The 27630-nt window shown below is 35.9% G+C and overlaps 1 protein-coding gene across 1 annotated transcript in view; it reads right to left on the bottom strand.

Annotated features, from left to right (window-relative positions):
• LMBRD1 (LMBR1 domain containing 1) overlaps positions 1–23850 on the bottom strand; it is a 78156-nt gene extending 54306 nt beyond the window's left edge. The window contains exons 1-3 of the mRNA XM_039852858.1: positions 23601–23850; positions 17809–17985; positions 10352–10412 (exon numbers count right to left, since the gene is read on the bottom strand). Of these exons, the coding sequence (XP_039708792.1) occupies positions 10352–10412; positions 17809–17985; positions 23601–23675 (313 nt within the window). The 5' untranslated portion in view covers positions 23676–23850. The remainder of the gene's footprint in view (positions 1–10351; positions 10413–17808; positions 17986–23600) is intronic.
• Positions 23851–27630: the final 3780 nt, after the last annotated feature.

Genomic DNA, 27630 nt, shown 5'->3' with positions numbered 1-27630 from the left:
ATATCAAGAAAAAGACAGTTTCTAGAAATCAATGCCTGACGGAAGACAGTGGGAAGCATACACTGTTCTGAAGAGATTATATTATCCCCTCAACAGTCTGTGACTCAAAATAGGTATAGAACAACTGCTCTAAATCTTTGTTTCCCTGATCACACATTCTCAGCTACCTTCTGGTTATCTGATTGTTCTTCCTTAGGGTCCTTCGTAAAGATATCTTCCTTTAGCCCATAAATGTTAAACTGTAAAGACAGAATTAAATTAACATTTTTATGTGTTTCAGATCAGTTCTAATGTCAAGTTGGGCTTATATATCTGTAAATGAAAAAAAAAAAAAAATGCTGCTACCACTATCATGAAACAGAGAAATTGCTTTTCATGTTCTACTTCAAACTAACAGCTATTTTCAAAAGAAAATTATTCTCAACTCCAACAGTGATAACACTCTCATATCCTGACATCTTTATAAAGTATGCTTTTACTTGTAAATGTTTTTGTTAAATGATTGCTACCAGCAAGTAAGAGATAAGCAGACCATTTGCTTTAACAGTCCACTCACATCAAAGAAAACATATTAAGAAAAAATTTTAAAATCTCATGTCCACAGAAATTGGCAAAAATTAAACTCATAAAACAAAGTCTTTTTAAAAATAACTTATCATAAACCAGCATAAACAAGTGAACAGAGAGCCATGGACAAAAATCATGGCAAAGAATGCATGACGGTTCTTGTGAATTTTAAAATGCACACAAAGCAAACAATCTACCTTTTAAAAACTGTTTTCATTAAATTATAACACATGAAAAGTAAATTGGATAAATTAGGCTTTTGAATTTTTAGACATTGTTTATTCCTCCCAACTACCAATGAAAACACTAAGACAAAGAATAACTTAGTCAACATTGTGATAGTATAATTAATCATTACAAAGCTTTTTGTTTTAGAGGGTCAAAGTATAAAGATGTTGTGGGAACTCTAAAAAGCCTTCTAAAATTATTCCATTTACTCAGCTTAAGAAATCTGGGGTCAAGACTGCTAGAAACATATCCAATACCCATTTTCCTTTCAGTTGTTCTTCCCCCTTCCTCCTGGTTCCTGCCTGAAATAGATACATCACAGCTTAAACTTCAGCCACTATTTTGGATTCTGTGATAACCTTAAGATAAAACTCATAACTAAGGATAGAAAGCAGAGTAGAAACAAGCTTAGGACTCCCATGATGCCATGATGCTGCCATACCAGCCCTGGAAAGCCTATCTCCAGACTAATTTTAAGTGAGACTGAAAAACCACTATACTATTTAAGCCATGTATTTCCAAACTGTTCAAAGGAGCCAGGTGTCATTCCTGAAACAGAATATGGTACAAAAAATGAGGGAGCCCAAACATTGACTCCTGAACTATCCTGAGCCATTAGTGCTCTTGCCTGTGAGGGCTAAGTGTAAAGCTCTCAATTAACTTTTGCCATTGAACATGGTAGTAGCATCGTGAGGTGCCACAGGATCCTGTGGTTTCAAGATATACTTGTCTTCAGTATATAGCAGCAACCCTGCTTCCCTTAATCATCAGCATAAATCACTCCAACTGATATGGTAACTGGTACTGCCTATTCATTCTATGAAATAAAGAGATAAAAATGGTCAAGTAGAAATCATACCTCCTAATTCAATAAAACTATTGTTTCATCCTTGCTAGAGATACTCTTATATGGCTATTAGGAATTCTAAACCAGTAGAATTCAGCTGTGACACAGTAAAAAACAAAAGGCTTGTGAGTAGTTCACTAGGAATAATAGTACAAACTGCCATGCTGAGTTATTGGTAACATGTACACAGATTATGGGAGAAAGAACCATATAGTGCTCTCTGGTCCACAGCATTCTCTAAAAGAGCGAGAGAGCACTTCTCAATTCATTGTATGAAGCTAGCAATCTTAATACCCAAACCTGATAAGAGTAAGATAAAGGAAAATTAAAGACCAGTCTCATCTCTGACCAACGTGGGTTCGTCCTTGGAATGAAAAATTAGATGAAGCATAACCTATCCATGTAACACATCAGTTAAAAGAATTTTAAAAACAAACAAAAACTGATGATTATCTCCCCCAATAAAATATATTCAATTCAACAAACACCGAGTATGTTCCAGGCATTATTCTAGGGGTCATGAATATGGCTAAATCAAAATTCAGGAGTCTCTATTTTCATAAGGCTTACTTCTTGCAAGGAAAAGGCAACCTCTACAAGCCAAGAAGAAGGACTTCACCAGAAACTGAATTTGCTAGCACCATAATCTTGTATTTCTCAGGCTCCAGAACTGAGAAATAAATGTCTGTTGTTTAAGTCACCTAGTCTATGGAATTTTGTTGTAGTAGCCTTAGCTAAAACATAGCCATTCTAGCAGATGTGCAGCTGAACATCTTTTAATAGATTTATAAGTAATTTATATATCTTTATTGGTGAAATACCTATTTAAATATTTTGCTCTCTTTTTTTAATTAAGTTGCTTGTGTAATTAATGGTTGGTAAGAGTTGTTTACATATTCTGACAAACCCTTTACAAGATATATGATCTGCAAAAATTTTACCTGTAGCTGACCTTCATTTTTTAGATTGTGTTTCTTAAAGAACAAAGTGTTTAATTTTGATAAAGTAGAATTTATCAAGGTTTCTCTTATGAGTAATGCTTTTGGTGTCATATCTAAGAACTCTTGTCTATGCCAACATCATGAAGTTATATCCTTTGATTTCTAGAATTATACTGTTTTATAGTTAGTTTTAAAATCCAATTGTGTAATTCTCTAATGTTATTCTTTTTCAAATTGTTTTTGGCTACTCTAGATCCTTGCATTTCTCAATAAATTTTAGGATCTACTTGTCAATTTCTTTCAAAAATAAAAAAAAATAAAAGGCTGTGGGTCAATTTGAAGAAAAACTCCTTTAACTGCTATCTTTACAATACTATGTCTTCCAATACATTAATACGAAATATCACTTTATTTACATCTTTAATTTCTACCAACAATTTTTTGTAGTTTTCAGTGTATAAGTCTTACACTTCTTTTGTTAAGTGTATTCTCAGGTTTTTTTTTTCTTTTTGATTCTTTGTGAATGGAATTGTTTTATTTGTTCTGTTTGAATTGTGAGTTTCTAGTTTTCATGTTGATCTTGCAACCTGTGAGCCTGCTAAACTTGCTTATTGGTTCTATTTGTCTTAATATAATTCCTTGAGATGTTCTATATATAGGATCTCATGTCAGCTCAGAAAATAAGAGTCTTAATTCTTCCTCTTCAGTCTGAATGCTTTTATTTATTTGGACTTATTGCACTAACTAGAATCCCCATTACAAAGTTGAACAGCATTGGTGAGAGCAGACATTCTTGCCTTGTTCCCTCCTAATCTTCGAGGAAAAGCATTCAATCTTTCACCACCAAATATAACATTAGCAGTAGGTCATTCACAGATGATCTTTCTCAGATTGAGTAAGTTCCCTTCTATAAGTAGTTAGCTGAGTGTTTCTATCAGCAATAGATATTGGATTTTGTAAACATACATGATTTTCATATCTGGTGAGATGATCATGTGGTTTTTCGCCTTTATTCTATGAATATGGTATTGTTACATGAATTGATTTTTGGATATTAAACCAACCTTGCATTCTTAGGATGAATCCTACTTTATCATGGTATATAAAAATGTAATGCTAAATTTAGTTTCTTAAAATTTTGTTAAGGATTTTGTATCTACATCCATGAGGATATTAGCCCATAGTCTCCTTTTCTTGTGATATATTTGTCTGATTTTGGTGTCAGGGTAGTAATGGCCTCCAGAGTGTGTTCTGAAGTGTTTCCTCCTCTATTTGTAAAGAATTTGGATATTTTGGGGTGTGTAAAGGACTGGTATAATTTGTATAAATGTATGATAGAATTCACTAGTGAAGAAATCTGGGTGTGGGAATTTCTTTGTAGGAACATTTTAAATAACTAATTCAATTAATTCAATTTCTTTACTTGCTACAGGGCTATTTCTTCATGAGTCAGTTTTGGTAATTTATGTCTTTCTAGGAATTTTTCCACTTCATCCATCTGTCTGATTTTTTGGTATAAAGTTCTTCGTAGTATTCCTTTACAATCCTTTTAATTTCTGTAAAGTTGGCAGTAATATCCTCTTTCATTCCTTATTTTGATAATTTGTATCTTCCGCCTCTCTTTCTCCATTCCCATTTCTCCCTTCTCTCCCCTCCCCCTGCTTCTTTCCCCATTTTCCCTCCTCCTCCTTTCTCTCTCCTTCCCCTCCTCCTCCTCTTTCCTCCCTCCTCCTTCTTCCTCTCCTTCCTCTCCCATCTTCTCCCTCCTCCTCTTTGCCCCTGCTCCTGCTCTCCCTCATTCCTCTCCCTTTCAATCGAGCTAAAGAATTTACCAATTTTATTATTTTTCAAAGAACCTATCATTCATTTGTTTTTTTTTCCTTTTTTTTTTTGTTTGTGATTTCATTTGATTTCTGCTCTAACCATTATTTTCTTTCTTCTGCTTGCTTACAGTTCACTTTGCTTTCCTTTTTCTAGTTTCCTAAAGTAAAAGTTCAGGCACTTGAGACTTCTTTTCTAATAGAGAAATTCTAATAGAGGAATTAAAGCTGCAAATTATCCCCTAAGCACTGTTTTAGCTGCACCTCATAAATTTTAAGATGTTGCACTTTAATTTTTACTCAGTTCAAAACATAACCAAGCTGGGGTGGTAAGGAGAAAGGTAACAGATCTAGCCTAAAATACTACAGACTACCACTATCCTTACCAGTTTTCACGTATAAACACTTTTCACTGTTGTCTACCTTCAGTTCATTTCCAAAACTCTAAATTGTTTTTTTGTCCATTTTCTCATGTTTTTGGAGAGAAGATCTACCAATCTTATCATCTAGTCATGTATAAAATCACACTCTCAGATTGTTCAATCTCAACAACATGGAAGTAGTGCTTTTAAGAAGAGACATAAGAGCACTTGCTTTCTCTCTCTCTGCTCTCTACCATGTAAGGACAGACCAAGAAGGCAGCCGTCTGCGACCAGGAAATAGGTCCACACCAGACACCAGATCTATCAGCATCTTGATCTTAGACAGTAGTGAAAAGTGGTCAGATTCTGAATAAATTTTGAAAATCAAACACAGGAAAATGTCCTGCCATATTTGATTTTTAAAAAATGTGAAAAATTCGACTCAAGGATGACTTCAAGGTTTTTGGCCTGAGCAACTTTATCCTTCTAGTTGTTATTCACTGAAACAAGGAAATTTATATAGCATAACAGAATAAGGGGCAGTTGTTATAAAAATGTTAAATTTCAGATGTTTTTAACTTGTTGGTAGAATTTGTCATTAACAACTGGACACAGAAATATGTTGTTCGAGAGAGGTCTGCACAAAGATTTGAATCTGGGAGTTTGGCATATGGATGGTATTCAGAATCAAGCAACAGTATAAGGTCATCAAGGGATTAACTAAGATAGAGAACAGGTCCAAAAGTTGAACCCTGGGACACATTAACATTAAAGACGTCAGGAAGAAGGGAAAGAACCAGCAAACACTCAAAAAGTACAAGCAGAAGTGTAAAAAGAAAACTCAAGAGCATGTGTCTCTCTTTCTCTCCTGGAGTGTTAAGAAAAGTTTATGACATTAATGTAACAAATTAGTATTTTGTTTAGAGACACAATGTACAAGTCACACAAGCAATAAGTCCAAGAAAAACACTTGTATTCTTAATATTTCCCCTTGGAAACAAATTCTTAGGCCACTAAATCTCGAGAAGTCATTATCTAGAGAATCCATTGAGCAAACCTCACCAGAAACCATTTAGAAAACTCCCCCTGTGATAAAGAACATTCTTCTAAAAAGGGATATGGAAAGCAGGAGAAAGGATACAACTATTATCTTATCAAAAAGAACTTTATAGACCTGAATGAAAAAACAATCCCCCAAATTAATCCCAACCTTTCTCTCTTGTCTGGAAATGCAATGAAATATATTAGAGGTGTCTTCAAGACAATAAAGTGTCAAAAAGATGTAAATTTAATGAGATGCTAGGTCAATTATTTCATTATTAATTTTCCCACATCATTGCACAGAGGTTTATTTCTCTCACTCTCTTATCTGATTTAAATTAAAATAGCCAATAACACCTATTTAGCACTAACCACAGATCTCACACTCTTAATACTATGAAGTAGGTATTACGCTATTGCCATTTCACAGGTGGAAAAATCATAAAGATAAATAATTTCAAGAGCCCATGGTACTCTTCTCAAATTAGAAACTAGGAAGTTGTAAACTTTAGGTTCAAAATACATAGTAAAGACTTCAGGTTCAATTTTTCAGCAATTAGCCAATAAGAAACAAGGAGAAACTTCTTAAGGACTCTCTTAGGTGCTCTAAAAGGCCTGGCGCAGAAATAAATACGCACACACTTTGAAATTCTCTCCTATTTTCACTACAAAATTGCTTAATAGAAAAAAGTAAGAACTTATTAAACCATAATAATCTGGGATTATTTAAATAAGAATATCCATACAATGGAAAACAATGTAGTAAAGTTTTTCTTTTTCTTTTTTTCTTTTTCATTATTATACATGTAAAAGATCATCACAGTAGCAGTATTTGAAATGGCCAAAAACAGTACAATCCAACTGATCATCAATGTTAGAATGGATAACAAACTATATGTTATTAAAATGGAATACTCACAACAATGAGAATTGATATAATACTATTACCTGCAATCTACAGATGAATCTCAAAAATAACGCTGAGCACTAAAGAAACTAAACAGAAAACAATACATACTATATGATTCTGTGCATATCTATACAAAAAAATAATAGCCTGAGAACTGGTGTCAAAAGTGTCTAGAAGGAGTGATAAGACAACTACAGAAGAGCTGAACACAACAGCCTTGAACAATTCCTACTATTGGTTGGGCTCCCACAATTTCTACAACCCCTGCATTCAAGCAAAATCAAAATGAGAAGTTAGGAAAAAACATTAAGTAAAAAGAAAATTCACTTAAAAGAAACCAAAGTAGATGGTCAAAAAATTAAAACTAAAAATTTCAACAATGATTAGAGAACACATTAGAATAAAATTTAAAATAAATTACAATCAATAAAAGAATTTAAAGGTAAAAATAACTTTGAAACAAAAACAACTCAGAAAAAGGTTAAACGTATACACAAAAGATAAAAGACTGTGTAAGAGGATCAAACATGAGATTAAAACAGAATTGAAACAAAAAATTCAGACAAAAACAGTTTTACAAGAAAATATAAAAGAAGTTTGAAGACAAAGATGAAGAAATAAAATATTCAAAAGAAAAAAAAGAATGAGTTCTTAAAGTTTCTCAGGTGAGCACAACTTCCTCATTGAAGGAGTCTCTGAGAATAAGGTCCCCATGAGAATAGGGCAAAGGGACAGAAATAAACTTTACCCTCTCTTCCTTCAACAAGCTCCAGACACTATCTCCTCTGTAGGCAGCTTTAGTTAACTGAGGACCGTTAACAAATCAACAGCTGGGGAGTATCTCATGGGTAAAAGCAGCCATGGGCCTGACTTCTGCAAACTTTCCAGGGGGAAAAAAAAACCAAAGTTCCATTAATATAACTGAAGGTTCTCAAAAATGCAGTTTCCAGACCTTAGAATTAGCAGAGATCCTTTCAGAGTATCTGCAACATGAAAATTATTTTCATAATAATATTTAAATGTTGTTTGCCTTTCCACTAGCAGTTACTGTATTCTTCACCATCGAGCACTCACCAGCAGTGGGGAGAGGGTGCACTTTTATTCAGGAAAGTCTCTTTGATACATTAATAATTCTATTAGATGTCCACACTTGAGTACACATCTTTTAAATATTTTGTGTGAAGGGAAGTACAGATAAAGCATACTTGTGAGAAGCACTTTTGCTCTTTCAGTTGTGTGCAACACTAATCACTTTTTTTTCAAAGAACACCATTTTACTTAAAAAACAACTGACAGATAAGCAATAGTTATCCAGACTTGAGTATTAGACAGATTTTTTCAAAAAATGATTAAAGTGAGCCTGTCACTTCTAAGAAAATAAGTATTTTTTTGCCAGTGATAAAACTTGAGCTTTCAAGAAAATGTTAACATTTTTGGAAAACTTTAATCTACCACCTTGAGCTTCATATCTTTCCAATATATAAATATGTTTCTGGCATGAACAGTAGTGATGTTAACGGAATGCCAAAGTTAATCAGATTCTCTCTGGATGTAATTTAGCTTTAGCATTATTTGAAAGGTCCCCAGATAATTTCTGAAGCTGCCCTGGAGGTTCACTACTAAATATTCCCATAGATAACATCTTCAGAACTATTTATTAAAAGGCTTATTTAATAGCAAGCAGCTCTAAGGAAATAATATCCATTTGGATTGTGTCACTCATTAGTAAGGGGATCTTTAACATTTCTAAGTATCAATTTCCTCATCAGCAAAATGTAGAGAATACCTCCAAAAAATGACATTCATGAAAATCAGATAAAACGTTCAATGTGAAAGTCTTCCACAGTGCCTGGCAAGATCAAATGACAAAAATGTGTTGATATATTAGGAGAGATTAGATGAACCATAGAATCTTACAGAAGGGATAGATTAAAATAGGGTTTTGGATTATCTGGTTGTGTAGTCCTCAGGATCCAGGAGGAAATATCTAATAAGAAGTTAGATAATAACTAGCATTTCTGGAGAAACAGCTGAACTTGAGGATACTGACTATACAATCCTTTCAGGCTCCTAGATGTAGGTCATCATCTATATCAAAGTTGAAGGACTATTAGCCATAGCTAAAATAAATACGACTGATTTTATGACAACGACCATTAATATTATCAAATTAAGTCTTCTTGCTTTGATTCTATGATCATCAAGAAATCTCTATTCATAATTTGGCTTCTCATGCAAATTTATTCCCTAGATCAGTGTCTCAACATCCTATCCCAAGGTAGTTATTTCCCACTACAACCCAAATTCTACAGAGAATCAAACTCAAATCCCTAAGTCATCTGCTGTTTATAATGATTAACGTAGCTCCCATGCATTTACTAGGGACATATTATCCTTGGGAGGATTGAGAAAAACTCTCACTAAAATCATTTCCTGTAGGCTTAATTCTCTCCATGAAACCAAATGAAAAGGCTGCAAGAATTAACATTCCAGTTTAGAAGTCTTTGTAACCTTGGCTATAACAGATTAATCCAGTAGCCTCTAGGTTCAGTAAGGTATGTTTTATGGACCTGTACTGCACTAAGATAAAATCTGGCTTATCTGTCATGTGTTCTACAGCATAAATACACTTAAGGTCAAATAGGAGACAGGCTCCTTCCCCAAAAATTATTTTTAAAGATGTGATTTACATCCTCCCAATAAATTTGTATTGCAAAAGCAACATTCTGCTTGATATAGCACCATTTAAAAAGTTTTAACTTACTTGGTCAAATTTAAATTTTATAATATATATATTTAATGTATTCATCAGAAATAGAAATTCTATAATAAAATACCATGAATACATTTCTGAACTCTACACCAAAGGGATAGAATTTCATAGGTCCTATAGATTTTAGATAAAGAAAAAAGGCAAAGATTAGAACGAAAGCAGCTAAATTAAAATCCAATAAAACACCTTAAAAATTATTCCATCAATAGAAATGTCTACAAATGCTTTTTGTTTCCAATTTACTGTCCTAAAATCTTACTCAACATCTTGATTCAATGCTTAAAAAAAAAAAAAGAAAAATACAACCCTTTCCTAAGTCAGCACTTAATACATTTTTATAAAAGCTCAAGTCTTATGTTTATTAAACGCGAAACTTTTGGAAACATTTAAGTGGTAATCATAAAGCTTTTATAATCCAACATTAAGGAAGAAAGAAAAAGAAAGGAAGAGAGAGAGAAGGACCAATCAACCATAATCCCCTGGATTAAACTGGCTCTGTACAGTAAAGTTAATGCTACAAACTCCCCCAGAAAGAACACTCGACTAGTGTCAATACTTAGAAAAACTTCTAGGAAACTGAAAATTCTTGAATCAAGAGTACAAGTGGGAAATTGGTAATAGTAACAAAAGAAACTTGAGATTTAAAGTAACTTGATTGAATCTCCACAAAGAAATGCTACAAATGAACCTACATGAAGCAAAATAAGTAACAGAAGTTTCAGGATTATGAGAATGAACATTACCTATTCTTGGTGATGAACAATAATCTCAAATGTGGTATCAAAATTAAAAGTTTACATGTAGCTTTATTCTACATTTTGGCTAGCACTCCAAATAGGAAATGAAACTGAAAGATACTTACTATAGTAACCATACAATACAGTGTCCTCAATCTGTTTGCTGACATTAGCATTAGCCCAATCCTAGGACAAAAAGGAAACAATATCAATATTAATGAAGCATACATTGTTTAATTTTATGAATTTTATGAATTTTATGAATTTTAATGACTAAATAGCACTCATAAATGTATCATCAACTCAAACAGGTATGGGCAGTGCTTTCAAGACATGACAAATAAGCAGACAAATTTCATCAGGTAAATGCTGAGATAACACAGTTCTGGGGAAATGCATATAAACAGGAGGCACCTAACTCAGACTGAAGATCAGGGATGGATTTCTCAAAATAACTCTAAACTGAGACCTGAAGGAAGAGAGGTCATTCTCAGGGAAAAAGAGAAAAATATAGTAGAAAGGAGAGAAGAGAGAATGGAACATATATGAAAAGTCTGGAAAAACTAGATTCATTAGAGCTTTTTTGGAAAGGTAAGAGAAAGCAGGTGAAGTGAGGAGAAGGACAGATTTGAGACTTGTGATTCACGCTAAGTATTTTGAGCTTTGTCCTAAGGACACTGGGAAATAGTGATAATTTTTATGCAGAGTGACAACCAATGATTTGTATTTTAGAAAGAAGATATTTGGGCATAATACACATTTAAAAAAAAATACTTAAAATAGTCAATCTAAGCTCCACACAAGCTTTCTTAAATTCGTAGTTTAAATTTAGTAATTTAACTTAGAAAATTCATTTAAGTTAATGTTTACAAATAAAATCTGTACATTAATGAATCAGAATTGAGGAATAATGGCAAGTCTTTTTGTTGAATATCCTAAATTTTATGCATATAAAAAATTAAATCTGGAGAGTCTAAATGACTAGTCATTGCTATAAAGCAGCAAGGCTCAACTCAGTATCTAGGTCAATTTTTTTTCTATATATTTTAAGAGCTCAAGTCAGAATCAACATCCCACTATAAGAACTTTTAAAGAAGGATTTCAACATTTAATTTTCCTAAAATAATTTAGGTTTTTTTTTTTTTTGCTTTTTTGCCTATAAACACCTCTAACAATGAATCTACGAATTCCTTACTGATAAACACTTAAAAGAAGAAAAATATAAAAAATCCAAATTTAGCACTACAAATGCAAAACCTTAATACGCAATGCACAAAAAAATAGCATTTGTCCAGTAGTAATTAATAGGTTAAATAATTTATGTTAACTATGTAAAGAAAACTAACAATGACTATAAAAAAGATTAAAAAAAATGGAAATTCACATGTTCCCACATAAAAAGATTGTAATACCAAACCCCTCCTAATCTATAAAAACTATATATTACCAATCAAAGATCCAATATACTAAGGTGTATTTTGACATGCTGATTCTAAAAGTCATCTGAAAAACACAGGCAAGAACTAGGAAATTTTTTGAATAAGACCAACAATGAGAAATTATTCAATTACTATACTTTATCATGTATTATTATAGTAACTCCTTTCACTTGCCTACATGGCAAAATTTAAATCATTAGTAATATCCAGTAGTGGCAAATGTGGAAGAAAAGTCATCTCCTACACAGTAATAAGAAGACAGTCTACGATCTAGACATTCTTTGTTGGAATCCCTCCTAGCAACGAGCAAGCCCAAATGGGGCCACTCCTTCCCACACAGTAGGAGATGTACCCAATATCAATTACATGCTTATGGGACCAAGGGGCCCAAAGTTTCTAGGTGTTCAGCAACTGAAATGTCCTAGCACCCCATGAACATTTTGTATCTAAGCTCACACTACTTAGTACCCAAGTCTGTAGTGTTTACCTGCAAAGCCACTCTTCCGCTTGTCCAATATGAAGAGAGAACAAAAAGAGAAAGAGGTACCTCTGCTGAAGCACCTGCACTTTGAGAAAGCTTACCTCTTTGCAGAATGTCAAATATACAAGAACTTGTGTGCTTGTTGATTCTTATCCTGTAAATTCCAGCCTGCACCAAGTAATGCTTATTGACCTTTCACCTGAGCCCTTTACCCAATAATATTCAGGGTAGCATTATTTAAAATATTAAAGACAATAACAGGAAAAAAAAATAAACACAATCTAGATGCCTGGGGAGAAACTGTAAAATGTATTACAGTACATTCATAATATGGAATACCATATAGACAGTAAAAACAATGAAATCTATATAAAATGGCATAGATGGATATCCATGAAGTACATTTGGGGGGGAGGGCAAAACAAGTTTTAACACCCGTAGTCTTTGCCTAAAAACTGTAGTGAAAGAAACACTCATACATATACAGAAAAATGAAAAGACAGTGTTAAGTAGTCTCACCATATGGGAATGGAAAAGCACTGGGTAGAATTCTATAAAACGATTGGAAATTTTTTTGCTGATGATTCAAGTAACCAAATGTATATGTATATAATCAAAGCTTTAGCTCCTAAAAACTATTTCTTTAATGACTGTGTATACATCAAAACAAAAGTTTAAATAGATTTTTGAAACATGAAGATTTCTGAAACAGGATAATTACATCTATCCCTATGCAAGCTTCTTACCAATTTCCAAGACAACCACATGAGGTATTAATGTATCCATTGAGGACATGTTAAAAGTTAAAACTTTGAAATTGAACAAGGCCCCAACTTCAGGAAAAAAACAAAAAACAAACAAAAAAACTATATGTAGAAAATCTGAAGGTAATTTATAACCAAAAATTCATTGAAATTTCATACCTTTTGCCCTGCAGGATTCTTTTGTTTAACCAAATCTTGAGGCAATAAGTGTATTACTGTTACTATTTTAAAGCTAAAAATATGTGTAAAATATATAACATCACTCAAGTACTATTAGTGTATTTGGCTTGTACACACTGTCTTGCCTCCAATGTATCTGATGTACTGTCAAAAGAGCTTAGTTTATGAAACTTTCCTTCTATGGAGAAGCACTATGACCTTGATACATTTTATAAACAACTGCTTCTCAGAGTAGAAACCAAAAGGAATTTTCTAGTCAATTAAACCCAAAGGATTGTGAATGAGATAATCAAGAACTAATACTAAATAAAGAAATTAGAGAACATTCAAGAAAGAAAAATAAAAATTCCATAAAACAAAGATGTAATAGATCACATATATAAAAGTCCTTTTCCCATTCTTCACAATGACTTTTTGAAATATTCTGCTCAACTACAGTTGACTCTCCTCATTTTTACCTGAAAACCTCATCTTAGACTAGTGTTCTCACTCAGGAGTGATTTTGTCTCCTATGGACCATCTTGCAATGTCTGGAGACATAGAGTGGGGAAGGAAGGAGATCAGTATACTACTGATCTAGTAGATAGAGGCAAGGATTTGCTAAACATCTACAATGCACAGGATAGCTCCCAACAACAAAGAATTAGCCAGCACAAAATGTCAGTGGTTGAAAACACTTAGAGGACTCTAAAATAATCTGAAGCCAAAAGACAAGAGTTCACTTATCTTACTACCAAATCTAAAAACTGGGTTCCATCTATATTCAAATCTTAGTTCTTCCTTCTGCTAAGTGCCTGTACTATTTACAGCCAACTCTTTCACTGTGAACCTCCCCCGCAATCAGCTTTGCCTTCTCAAGGACACTGCACCTGTAATGACCTCTCACTCCCCTCAAAATTTCCTAAAACTCTACCTAATGCTTAGGTATATAAACTCTAGTAATTTCCATAAAACAACAAAGAGATCAACAGACAACAACTCACGTCAAAAAAACCTACCCTGACCCGACTTTCTACACCACTACAGGACAAAACTCACTGAAAAATTGTCAGCATTCCCTATCACTACTTCCTCAGCTCTCTTGTCCACATTTAACCCATTCCAAACTATCCCACTGACCCATTAAAATTACTCTTTATGGAAAAAAAAGGAAGAAAGAAAGAAAAGGCAGAAGGGAGGGAGGGAGGGGAGGGAAGGAAAGAAGGAAGGAAGGAAGGAAGGAAGGAAGAAGAAGGAAGGAAGGGAAGGAAGGAAGGAAGGAAGGAAGGGGGAAGGAAGGGAAGGAAGGAAGGAAGGAAAGAAATTACTCTTCATGCTCTTTGGTCACCACTGAACAAAATTAACAGTCACTTTTCTCCCTCTCTCACACCTCTCAACATCATTCAAAGAAGTTATCACTCTCTTCCTTAAACACATTCTTCTCTTGATTTTCATAAGACTCTTCTGTTTTTCTTCCTACCTCTCAGGTTGCAGCCTCTGCCCTTCAGTTGGCCTCTTCATATTGAAGCACTCTAATCCATGTTCCAATGCCAATCCTCTGACGACTCAGCCTTCCCAGCTAGTAGTCAGTCCAAAGCTCTGAATACTACCCAAATGATGACGACTTCCATATAATTCACTTCGCTCCAACCTTAAGGTCTCCCTGAAGCTTCAACTCACTACTTGACACCTTTGCTTTAATATATGTAGCAGGCACTTTGAAGAGAACTTATCCAAAATACAGCTGTTTTTTCTACATTCCCTCACCTGCCCATGTGCTTACATATGCCCTGTTATTTCTCCAAGCTTCCTTATTTCTCTAAGATATATGAAAACCTAGGCATCAGTGCTTCAATTTTGTTTTCCCTTCACCCCCATCCCCCATATCTAATCCATCAGCAAATTCAAGCAGTTTTATCTCCAAAATTATACCAATTTTAACTTTTCTCTACTCGCACCAGTCTAATCCAATTCACCTTTCTCTTTTATCTTCATTAACTTCACACTGCAGTTAGAAGAAAATCTTAACTCATTAGTATGACTTTAAAGTCATAAACGATCTGGTCCCCACCTTCCTCTAGATCTCAGCTAGTAGCAAAGCACAACTCCTACCACCACTACACTTCAGCCAAATAGGCCAAACTCATCCCTGCCAAAGGGCCTGTATATCTACAGCTCCTGCTGCTTTCTTCCTAAAGGTCCTCTCTCTGGCTCTTTACCTGACTGGCTCCTCCTCATTCTGATCTCAAGTAACCTCAACGATCTGGCTTACCTCAGCTACGTGTCATTCCAATCCTCCTATCTAAATTACCTATAACTAATTACACTCTTACATCAATCTTTTATATTTCTTCATAGAATTTACCGCTCTTCAGTTAGCTTGTTTTGTTGTTTACTGTTTGTCTGGTTTCACAGAAGGTAAACTCCAGGAGAGTACCTGCCTTATTTGTTTTAATAGTTAATCTCTAGCACCCGCAATTGTCAGGTACATATTACATGCTTAAGAAATATTAAATGAATGAATATACTTAAGGTGCAATGAAAAGTACAATGTTCTAAGATACAATTACCACCACATGAGAGTAGGATTGAAGCACAAAATAAAAAAATAAAAAAATATTTGTTCACGTGTCAATTTCTGATTTTCTCTCATTAATACATTTTGTGTATACAACTATCCAAAGTTACTGGACAGCTATACAAGACACTGTAATAGAATATCTCTAGCTAGTCTTTACAGTTTTTTTTTCTTCTATTAAGTTAATTATTTCACAAAAAAATACTAGAAACAAAGAAATTATCTAGCTAAGATTATTCATAGTGACGTGTGTTGAAAAAAAGTCAAAGGAAACGATTCAAACATTATTACAACATACCACTGCCAAAACAAGGCAGAGATAGCTAGGAAGGTAACTAAGAGAAAATAAAGTATTGTTGACCGCCTTCTGACAGAAAAGCCTGGGCATCTTCTGTCCTTCAGCCAATTCTTAGCCATCATTGACATCTAGAATTCCCAAATAATTATTCCTTATAAGCAAGTCCATAATCAGTTTAGAGGTTCCAATATTTGAGGTGGAAATGGAGAAAGTTAGAGAATATATATGTTCACTTAGGAATAAGCAATGTACATTGTAAAAATTAGGATACAAAATAATTCATCATGGAAAACGATGTCAACTTATACATTTATCCTAATAAATGTGGGTACATTAAAGCCATTGTAGCATACATATTTTTCTCTAACATGGTTAAATTTACAATTGTGGAATAAAATCTGAAGAAATAGTTCTTAAATACTTGTACTTGTCTTTCACTAAGTACCTCAAGTAAATTCATCAGTAACTTTTTAGAGAAAATACATTCTACAGTTTATTGGGAAAAAGTTCCTGAAAAGTTTTTTCAGTTCTACTTTTGAGTGTTAATATAGGCCAGCTTCAATGAAAACTCCTGTGAATTTCACTAGCCTCTCACAGACACACAAAAAAAGAAAAAGGGAAACAAAGGATGTTTTAAAATATCAAAAAGAAAAGTATCAAAGTATTAGGGGGAAAGAATGATAAATTATCTAAGCTCTGACTTAGCTAAAAACAAACAGAACTAAATAAACAACTAGGTAAATGAAAAGTAGAAAAAAAAAGCACATATAATTGCTGAATAAATAATGCCTTAATGAAAGAAAAATTTTCTTAAAAGTGGGGGTAAATACTAACATGGACTCCTTCCCTTCTAATTATTGGTGCCACATTTAGATTTAACAAATGTAAAATAAGCACATGACAATAGTTATGAATTTTCATCTTTTAAGGGACATTTAATAAAACAAGTGCCCTACATTTTTACAGGTAATATATTTGCTTCTTTAGGTGGGTGAATTCTTAAAGTGTTTCTCAAATGGATATAATGTCATCTCATAGATTTAAAAAAAAAAAACTGGTACCCAGAAAGTGACTACTAAATTAAGCATGGACCCAGAACAACTAGAGGAAGTTCATAATTTCATGAAAACACTTACTTTAGAAATTTCAAGATGAAAACACGCAAAAATCTGAAATTTCATGCAAATATTTAAGTACCTACGTGTGTGTTACATACTAGGCATAAACAATAAATAAGACATAACTTCTGCTTCATAACTTCTGCTTCATAGCTTATGTTAATAAGAAACAAGAAATTTACATAATTGAGAGAACTCAGAAATCTTCTCTTCATTTAAAAATGAGAAACCTGAAGTCCAAAAATGTTAATTAATTTGGCCAAACACAAACGCTAGACAGTTAAGAGCCAAGACCAGTACTTAGGTCTTATAATTCCCAGCCTAACGGTCTTTTCACTATACCATACTGACTCTAAGTATTCAATATAAAATGGAGTAAGATTCTAATCTGCCACAAACAAATGTCCTTCTAAATTATGTATTTAGTGCATTAATGCAACCCAAGTCAAATAAACTTCAAAGAAAGGCACAAAAATAAAACCTACTACAATTACTTAATAAATTTTCAGATTAACAAAAGCATTCTTCACATGTGAAGGGTTGTGAAATTAATAGTTCTTATGTCAGTTAATAGTCTGTTTCTAGTCTTTCATGTTAGTTGTCATATTCTCAGCCCCTGTGCTACGTTTCCATTCTCATTTATTCCCAGAGACAATAATAAAGCACATTATCTACTGGACTGTTAAATTTAAATACTTAAGTGCCAAAAATCTGAAAGAATAAAATTGCATAGTATAATAATTACCTTAAATGTGCCATTTTGATTTTTCATGTAAGAAACCAAAAATATATCCACTGGTAGAAGTGCTGATGTGATAAGTGCAATTGCCAGAGAAAAAATTGCTGTTATGGTGGAGACAACTTCACTTTCCCGCTGACTTTGGTATTTACGAACATATATCCAGCAGAATGCCAAAATAGCCTGAAATAGAACGAAATGTTTTGTTATTGCTCTATGTATTCTCTAAAACTGATTTCAGCAGGTGTTTAAAAGTTCTCAATGGGAAACTTTATGTCAAGTAAAGGTTCTTTTAGATGTGTAAAGAAGGCCCACTACCTACTAGAAACTTGTTCAAGATTGATAATTTTTAAAGCCAACTTCATGAATGCAGTACAAGTTCACCTAGATGCAAAGACATACACACACAAAAGGAACAATTAAAAATTGTTGATAACAGTGCTCAGTTACATATACCCTCACCAAACACAATGCAACCATTAATAGTTTCATACAACATCGTAATTATAACTAGCTTTGAATACATTTTCCCTATAGAGCTCTCCTACCTAAAGGAGATGTAACTTAGATGTTCTAGCCTAAGCTTACTACTGAAGCACCACAGAACATAACTTGAAATTACTTGTGCTCTATTATGACAGTTTAAGAGTACCATTCAGCTAGAGATTAACTGCCAATTATCACTATGCAATTGACACATTATACTATAATTCAAATTTTACATGACACAAGAAATGTGAACACTGAAAATAAATACATATTCATTGCAAGAAGCTTTCCAGTGAAAAAAGTACAGTCAGAGGTACTGAAGCTGACATCTCTAATCAAGTAGGTACTATTAATAGTTACCAATGTCTTTCTAGGGATTAACACAGAGTATAGGACTTTATCCGAGATTCCCCAACTCTAGCTAACATCAGAATCCTCTGGAATACTTATTAAAGCACAGATTGCTGGTCCTCACTCCCAGAGTTTCAGATTCAAGAGGTGTGGCGTGGGGCCAGGAAATTCGCATTTGTAACAACTTCCCAGGTGAGGCTGCTGCTGGTCCAGGGATTACATTTTAAGAACATCTGCACTACTCAATTGTAGAGAACTGCAGACATATACCATATCAGTGATTCTCAACCTTAGCTGTATGACACAGTCATCTGGGCAGTTTTTAAATACCCTTATGCCCTCCCCCAAGTAAATTCAATCGGGGAGTAAGGCTCCTCCAGGTATCAGCACCCTAAATGCCTGAAGATTCCAATCTGAGCCAAACTTGAGAACCACCATTTTAAATAAACTCTGTAAGAGTTCTGAGACAAGCTTGTTTTGTCTTTTCACTCTTTTCAACAGTCAACTGTTACTTCCTTTCTGGGTATCCTAGTTTAGGAGCCTAAACTGAACTAATAACACCACCTAACTAGTTTCGCGGCTTCCAAATTATCCCTACGACAACCAAAATATAAGGATAGTTCATCTTCTTTAGAGTTAACCCCTCTCTTCACTCTCCATTTCTTGACAACCGCTGTTATCTGTCCCTATAGATTCTGCTTTTTCTAGAATGTCATAATGTAGTACTATATAGCATGTCATCTTTTGAGTCTCGCTTCTTTAACTTAGCATAATGGATGTGAAATCCATCCAAGTTGTTGCATGTATATTCCTTCATATTACTAACATTTCATTGGTGTCAGAAAAGCAGGAAAGCATAAAATGAGAAGAAAATGCAGACTTTGGAACCTGGATGTTGGAGCAAAAAAAAAAAAACCAAAACAAAACATAGGTTCAAATTCCGTCTAATTATTTACTAATTTTTTTTTGTTCTGGGGAAATTATTTTTCATAAAATGTTATTAATACTTTAATGGTTTGTCTTTAAATATATTCACACGTTTAAAACATTCCTCAAGTTATTATGAAGTCATTGGAAGCTGAGCCATATCTTTCTACACTTAGCAAAGTGTTCAATAAATTTTTTGTTAGATTTCAAGAAGATCTGCACTTTTACGAAGTTCAAAGTAATAGGTACTACTGCACAGGAAGGAGTTTCCCAATACCAGACAGACCTGCAAGGAAAGAGCAATCCAGGCCAAATAATTAAGCCAGAGATTCCTGAACTTTTTGGTCTTGGGATTCCTTCACAGTTTTAAAACTCAGAACTCCAAAGAACTTTTTGTTTATATGGGTTAAACTTATTAGTAGTTAACATATTATAAAATAAACCAAAGTCCTCATCTGTAAAATAGGAATAAGAATACTACTTTAATAGCACTTTTAAAGGAATAAATGAGATGAAAGAGTTTAACATAGTGCCTGGTCACAGTTACTGGTTAACAAATAGCAATAATTATTATTAAATTTCATATAAAATAACATCTTAGAGTAGTTCATAAAAGAAATATATAATTTAACAATTGTAAGGGAAGGTTTAGAGCAGTCACCAATCTCTCCCAAGAAATTCTGATGTAACTGGTCTGGGCTTTAGGATTTTTAAAAACTCCCAAGGTGGTTTTAATGAGCAGTCAAGGTAGAGAACCACTGGGGTAGGGGTAGGAACAAGACAGATAAATGTTTGTTAAACTAATGAACACACATATTGCCTAAGGACTTGTTAAACTGCAGATTTGATTCAGTAGGGCTAAGGTCTTATGTTTTATATTTCTATCAAGTTCCCAGGTGGTGCCCTCACTTTTGAGTAATGAGTAAACTTGCTTCACAGAAATGGAGACTCTGTCTTGTATAGTAATGGGAAACACAATTTGAAAGGTGGAATAAGCCAAATGCTTGAGTATCTTGGGGGAACTAGGTAGAAAAGTTTAGATTTGACATTGTAAACACAAATAGATTATTGGCCTTGAAGAACAAGATCTAACCATTCCTTATGTGGCAGAAGAAACTGAAATCCATTCTGTTTGCTTAAGATCACAAAAGTCATCACCTAGTGTTCTGCTTCTTTAGATGACTGGCAGCAGTTCTGTGTTAAATTCCCAAACCACTGGCAGTCCCAAAACCCCTTCTGAAGATGTGCAATTTGAAAACTATTCTCATAATACTAAAATGTCACTTGCCTTTTTCACTGTGCTAACATTTGCACTCATGGTACATAAGCCATGTTGGGTAAAACTGCTGGCAAATTAAGCATGAGTCAAGACAATGACACCAAATTGTGCCAGTAGCTAATCGTATTCTTCATCATCGCACATATAAGAAAAAAAAAAAAGACAATTTAACATAAGACTGCTTGACAAAGCAATAAAAATTAAATTTATTAAACTTCAACTCTTGAGTCTCTTTAAATACTGTGGAGGAAAAATGTGAAGTGTGCATTTAAGTTCTCCTACTGCAAACCAAGGTATGATAGCTGTCTCTAGGAAAGGTACCTCAATACTTATGAATTGGAAGCCAAACTAGTCACTGTTTGCAAGGAACGTCATTTTTATTTGAAAGCACAACTGACTATGTTTATTCAGACTTGGATATTTGGCAGATTTTGTCAAAGGGAACTCCAACATTTCAAGAAAAATGACTGGCGGTATTTGCTGTCAATGATAAAATTCAAGCCTTCAAATGATAATTAAAATTCTGGAAAACTTGTGTCCAAAACTCTGAGCCCGACAGTTTCTCAATACTTATTTCTGAGATTTCTTCTGACATCAGTGGTGATATTACTGAATGTGAAATTTTGATATTACGTAACGAAATATACCCATATTGGGAAAATCTGCATAACTCAGTAAATCAGTATTTTCTAAATGACTAAATGCATCATGTTATAAAACCATGCATCGTTAAAAGATTCATTCAAAGTACAACATGACCAATAGATCTTAATGAAACAGAATGAAAAGTTCGTTAATAGGGTTTCAGATTCTATATTACAACTTTTAAGAAGTTTCTACTCAATGAGTTTTGGTAGAGTATTAAAGAACATCATCCATAATTACCTAAACTCTCCTCTGCTTCCAATTACATATCACTAAAACTGGATTTTATTCATATACTTCAACCAAAATAACATCTCAAAAGACTGAATGCAGCAGACATAAGAATCCAGCTCTCCTCTAATAAACCAGGAATTAAAGTGATTTGTGGAAAATTAAACAATGGCCCTTATTACTAATTTTTCTACTCCAACATCCAGTTTCAAATTTAATTCCCTTCTCATTTTCTTTGTTCCTGCTGTAATATCACCAACTTAAATGTCTTCCCTTTCGCATCTATTCAAAGTCTACTTCAATTTTACTTTCAATATCGTTCTCTATTCTCTGAAGTTCTATTTCATTTATAAAATCATACTTTGGTTTTCAGTACTTAAAATATGTTTCATCAATTTTTGTTTTCCCACCTATCTTTAGGTGCTCTCAAAGGCCACATTCTGTTTTGTTTGTACTCTCCTATGATTTATAGCACAACTGTTATACCTGAAATGTTTACTATTGGTAAATGCCAAGATATCCCCACTCGACTATAATACTGATTACATGCTTCTTTGTTTTCTCCTAAACCAACTGAACATAATGATCTGGAAAATGCAGTGAACTCTTCCAAGTACAAGACTGGATTGGCTTTGGAGAGCACGGCCAACCTTTAGGGTTTCTATTTTTTCCACTAACAGGAGTAAAGCATGTTTTGGTTTAAAAGCAGTATGATTTTGCGGGAAAGTGAAGGTAGCAAGAGAAGTCTTTAAGCTTTCACTTCTCTTTTTGGTAGTTTTGCTGTAACATTTACTAGCAAAACATACTACATAGGTTGCAGACACCATAATGGCATGCAATGAGTAAAATTAAACAAATCTTGATTTTCAGACTAAAGTTAAAGGTTTTTTAGTTTACTTTTTGTTGTTTTTGTCGAGGAAAAGTGCAAAAATACTTTGGGACAGGAAGCAACAATAGGACCAAATGAAGACAATGAATGTGAACGGGGAAGGTTACAAAGAAACAAACTGAACTACCCTCCCCCCGCCATCCCAAAACCAAACCAAGGTTTTTAATATAGGGTAGAGAAGTAAAAACTAGGTTATCTGGGCCATTAAGGTCCATGTTTTGCTCACTGGATAAGCAGGAATAGGATGGCTGAGAAAAAGGCACCTGAGATCAGATAAGTGGTAGCATACATATCCTGATACTGGCAGTAAAGAGGGCTACAGCTTGCCCTACGCCTATCAACAGACCAGACCTATTGGTTTCTACGCCTATCAATAGACCTATAGGTTTCTACAGCTATCAATAGATCAGAAAGAATGTGGAACCTGGAAGTCAAAATGAACAACTCACGTCATCAAAGAATCGCACAATGGGTAGAGAAGGCTGGACACTCAATAACCTCAAAGATAGGGAATACAGGAAAAAAAATAAAATAAAATAAGCAGAGGAGAAGTCCCCTTTCAAGTCAACAACGCCTGAGCCTGAGCTTGCAAAGATCAGCCGATGCTGTCCCATCACCATTTGCTCCCCTCTTACACGGAACCAGAGGCCATTACACCATTCTCAACCCTGAGGGACTCCTCTGTCCCCAAACTGCGCCCCAGGGCCCAAGTTAGGGATGAGAACATGAGTTTCGAGAAAGGAAACCTGCAATATTAAATAAATGTCATCAGGAAAAAGACAACAAAAGCAGCCGGAAATCCGTGCCTCCTCCCCACCAGCCGCAACACCGCCCCCGTTCCCGGCGAGGAGGAGCTCCTCATAGTCCAAGCTAAAAGCGGGGCGGGGCGAGGAGGGTCTCCCGGGCCGAAGAGACGAGCTGCAGGGCCGGCCCCTTCCTCTCTCCCACCAGTCTCAACACTGGATAAACTCCAAGCGCCTCCCCTACCAGTAGTAAGAGGCCAAATATGCACCAGCCGATCACCAGCTCCGCCGAAGCCGCGCCAGGAGCCACCGCCGCCATCTTCGCTTCCGGCCTGGAAGGCCTCGAGCTAAGGGGGTGGGGAAAGGGGAGGGGAAAGGGGAGAGAGTGCGAGGGACGCGGCGCCAGCGCACCCTAAAGGTTAAAGGGACGACGTGGTGGAGCTAGTGGTTGCCAAGGAGACGTAGCCCACGAGCGTCCTCTAGCGTTGGGCTGGGCGGGGGCGGAGCGGCAAAGACTGCTGGGGGCCGGCGCGCGCCGGGGCGCGGTGACGTCACCCCGCTGCCGACTTCCCAGGTGACGCTATGGTCCAAGCGAGGATGCTGTCTCAGCCTCGCAGCAGCTTTGAAATGCTGTTTGATTCACCTAAGTTGATGGACTTGAAAAGCCAGGGAACTCCAGGAAGGTTGAACTGGGTTTATCTGGAGATCCGAGTGTTGTAGCCGCCAGCCCCGGAAAGACACATGGACCACCAGGAACTAGTGAGTTATAGGAAGCACACTCTATTCAGCCAGCTGGGTCTGCTAGGGGTACGCAGACCCCAAATTAAGCAGCCCCGAAATGTAGAGGTACAGAATTTTTAAGCCCTAAGTCCCATTCCTCATTCTGTCTTAACACAAAAGTCTATTTTTCTTCTACTTACTAACCGTCAATCCACAGGTAGGTTGTGGCAGCAAGAGTACAGAAGCAGAAAGCTTATTGTTAGAATGTTATGTTCCCATGAGTGATAACCTATGTTCCCATGGGCAATAGCCTATGTTCCCATGGTTGATAGCCAAGCAGTAATTGTCCAGCCAGCACACAAGCCAACTTTAGGGATTTCCACTTCCTCCGGGAAAGGAAATTTGCCTCTAGTGTCCAAGGCAGAGTGGGTAGTGTGAGTAGTAGAACTCACCAGGTTGCAGGAATGGCTGGCTGCAAAGAAAAAGTTTACCAGCTTCCCAAATGACTTTCTAATTTGCCGACCTTGGCACCCAGCCTGAAAAACTGTTTGGCTAAACACTGCATTATCACGTGATGTTATCTGTTTAGGTCTATACACATCTGTTAATTTCCATGATGACCTTACACCCCAAAGGTATTTGAGTTTGTAAGCATATAATGAAATTGCAGATTCTTGTAATGTTCATAAGTGAACAAAAATAGGACTGCCATAGGTCCATGGTGAAGTGGAGGGAAATAAGTTCCTGGAATAGTTGCCTGGGTGGCTCTATGAGACTCTGGGTACAGATCTAACCACTGAACTGAACAAACATTTGTAATCAAAACACAACTTTATGAATGAACCCCACCATCTCTTTACAATTTATTATGTGGTGATACGTTATCCCCTAACCAGGACCTATTTCACGCTGGATCCTGAAGCGGGGAAAGGAGTGAAGTCTCCCTGCCAGGACAAGATGAGGGAAGAAAAAAATAAAGACAGTATTAACATGGATTGGTACCATTATAAGCTGGCTTTATTCTCTTTGGACCTGCAAGTGTTTCAACCTGATTCTTCTGTGGAATAGTCACTCCTCTGGAGATCCCTCTCCTACAGTTGCCTTATACTGAATAGAGACATCTCTATTCCAGGTAGTCATTCAGAATTCCTTCACCATACTGTGGTTCTCTTCCTGCTGAGGTCTCCTAATCCTCTTCTACAAGCCAACTTGGCTTGGGAAAGAGGTCTAACACAACCCAGGCCAGTTTTCTCCTGTTGCCCCACACAACGCAAATCCTCTCTGTAGGAAGTGATCGTACATACTTTGCACCAACAACCTCGGAAGTACTGGCCAATCTCAATGTAGCTGCATTCTTTTAGTTCTACTATCAAAGCAATCAGCCCTTCTTTGATATCCCAGAGGAAGTCAGCCTGCCCTTCACAGTCTACTCTAGTTTTAGGCCTGAGTTGGGCAACAGCCCTCTGTATCTCTCAATTGCAAAGACCTTATTTCAAATTTTTCAAGTAGCTCCCTTGAGGCCTCCTTTACTAGGCTAGGTGTTAGATGGTAGCATCCCACCCCAACCTTACCCCCAATATACACACCACTCCTTGGTGGGTAGAGGTGGGGATCCACAGACCAGCAATAATTCTCCTGAAAGAAATTAATTTCTTTTCGCCTACTCCAATCCATTTATCGATATTTTATTTGGCTGAAGGGTCCAAGAGTTATAGAACAAATTCCTCTTACATCTATTTTAAATTCTGCATATAAAGGGGCATTCGTGGTTATGGGGGAAACAAAGCATTAAAGACCATAATATTCCCTACCACTTTAAATTTTATTATGAAATTGGATCTTTTACCAAGACTGAACTTAACCTTCTTAAATAGTGGGAGTTTGAATCAGGAAAATTGGGAGAGAGGGAAAAGAGAATGTTAGACACCTGGGCAAATGGAGATGTGCATATCAATCATTCCTCCATTCTTCTACCTGATCAGGATGTACTGTTATTCATTCAACATATAACAGACCAGCAAAGATTCAATACATTCTCTTTAATGATGTCCTTAAATCTAAGAAGCCTCTGATTACAAAGTTCTTTAAAAATAATAATCTTTATTGATTGCTTATGATTACAAAAGGAATACATGATTTATAAAATTTCTAAACATGAGTAATTTAGAAACTGAGAAGGTCCTAATAAGTTGACAATCCTCCTCACCCCAAGATACTTTAAGAGCCTCAAGGATTTTTGTGTTCACATTCTAATGTATTCCATGAAGATGTGGAAAACCAATAGCCCTTTCCTGCTTCCCTGGTGCTATAGACTGAATATGTATGTTCCCTCAACCATCACCAAATTAATATATTAAATCCTAAAGCCAAAGTGATGGTATTTGGAGGTAGGGCCTTTGGGAAGTGATTGGGTCATGAGGGTGGGGCCCTCATGAATGATTAGTGCTTTTATAGAAATGACCTCAAAGATCTCCCTAGCCCTTCCCCTATGTGAAGTTACAGTAAGAAGACAGCGAGCTATGAACCAAGAAGCAGGACCAAACCAGACACCAAATCTGTCAGTGCCTTGATCTTGGCTTCCTAGCCTCCAGAACTTTTAGAAATAAACTTTTGTTGATTATAAGCCACCAGTTTATGTTATTTTTGTTATAGTGGCTCAAACAGATTAAGACACCTGGAGCTACTGTAGAATGCTCTTGCCCTACCCACCACCCAACAGTTCATGGAGAAGTACCAGGATTTCTGTGGACTCTGTTCCATTTTAAGTTCAAAGAAATGGTCGCGTGTAGACCATCATTCCCAAGGAGTTTAATAAGAAGAGGCATTGCAGAAAACCTATCGAAACATAGACCCCTTTGACTATATTAAGAGGGCTAGGAGCCTTTGAAGGAAAGTAATGTTCGTAGGGGAGCAACTGTCCTCCCTAATAGGCTTCCCTAGAGCCAGTAGGAGGAGCATACACAAGAGAATCACCCATATAGTTGTAGGGTGTGACCTGAACTTTGGGAGAGGCTTCGCATCCGGTTTTAGGTGCTGAAGGTAGCTGACTCACAGAGGTGCCTGGTGCTGAGCTGGCATAAAGATCTGTGCTGAGGAATATCTTGGTGCAAAAGGATACAGATTAGCTCCTCCCCCATCCTCTTTCCACTCCCCTAAACTAGCCCATTAAACTCATCCGGAAGACTTTGGTGGACTGCCCCTGAGCACCACCCTATCCATGTGCTTGTTCCTGTGGAGGGCTGCAGAGAGATGCAACAACCTCTACTGGAAGAAGCCTTCCTGAGAATTCTCTTGGCCTAGACCAGGAACATTTAGACAGCAGGAAGTTGGGGGAGCAGCCCTAAGTGGTAAACAGACCAGGCAGTGATGGCTTACAGAAAAGTCACCTTGACAACAGAACCAGACACAAAACAAAACTGCAATTAACATAGATGCCAAAATTCTCAACAAAGAGTTCATGAATCAAGGACAATCACTCCTCTCACCCCTAACTCCAGTGGCACTCAAGAGGTTACCCTCCATGAACTCGGAGATTGGGGCCAGGTTTGGGAAAT

The sequence above is a fragment of the Pteropus medius genome, unplaced genomic scaffold, assembly GCF_902729225.1.
Source record: "Pteropus medius unplaced genomic scaffold, Ma_sr-lr_union100, whole genome shotgun sequence".
In the NCBI taxonomy this organism is placed as follows: domain Eukaryota; kingdom Metazoa; phylum Chordata; class Mammalia; order Chiroptera; family Pteropodidae; genus Pteropus; species Pteropus medius.
Note: the sequence above shows the minus strand (reverse complement) of the source record. Positions and strands in the feature narration are given on the sequence as shown.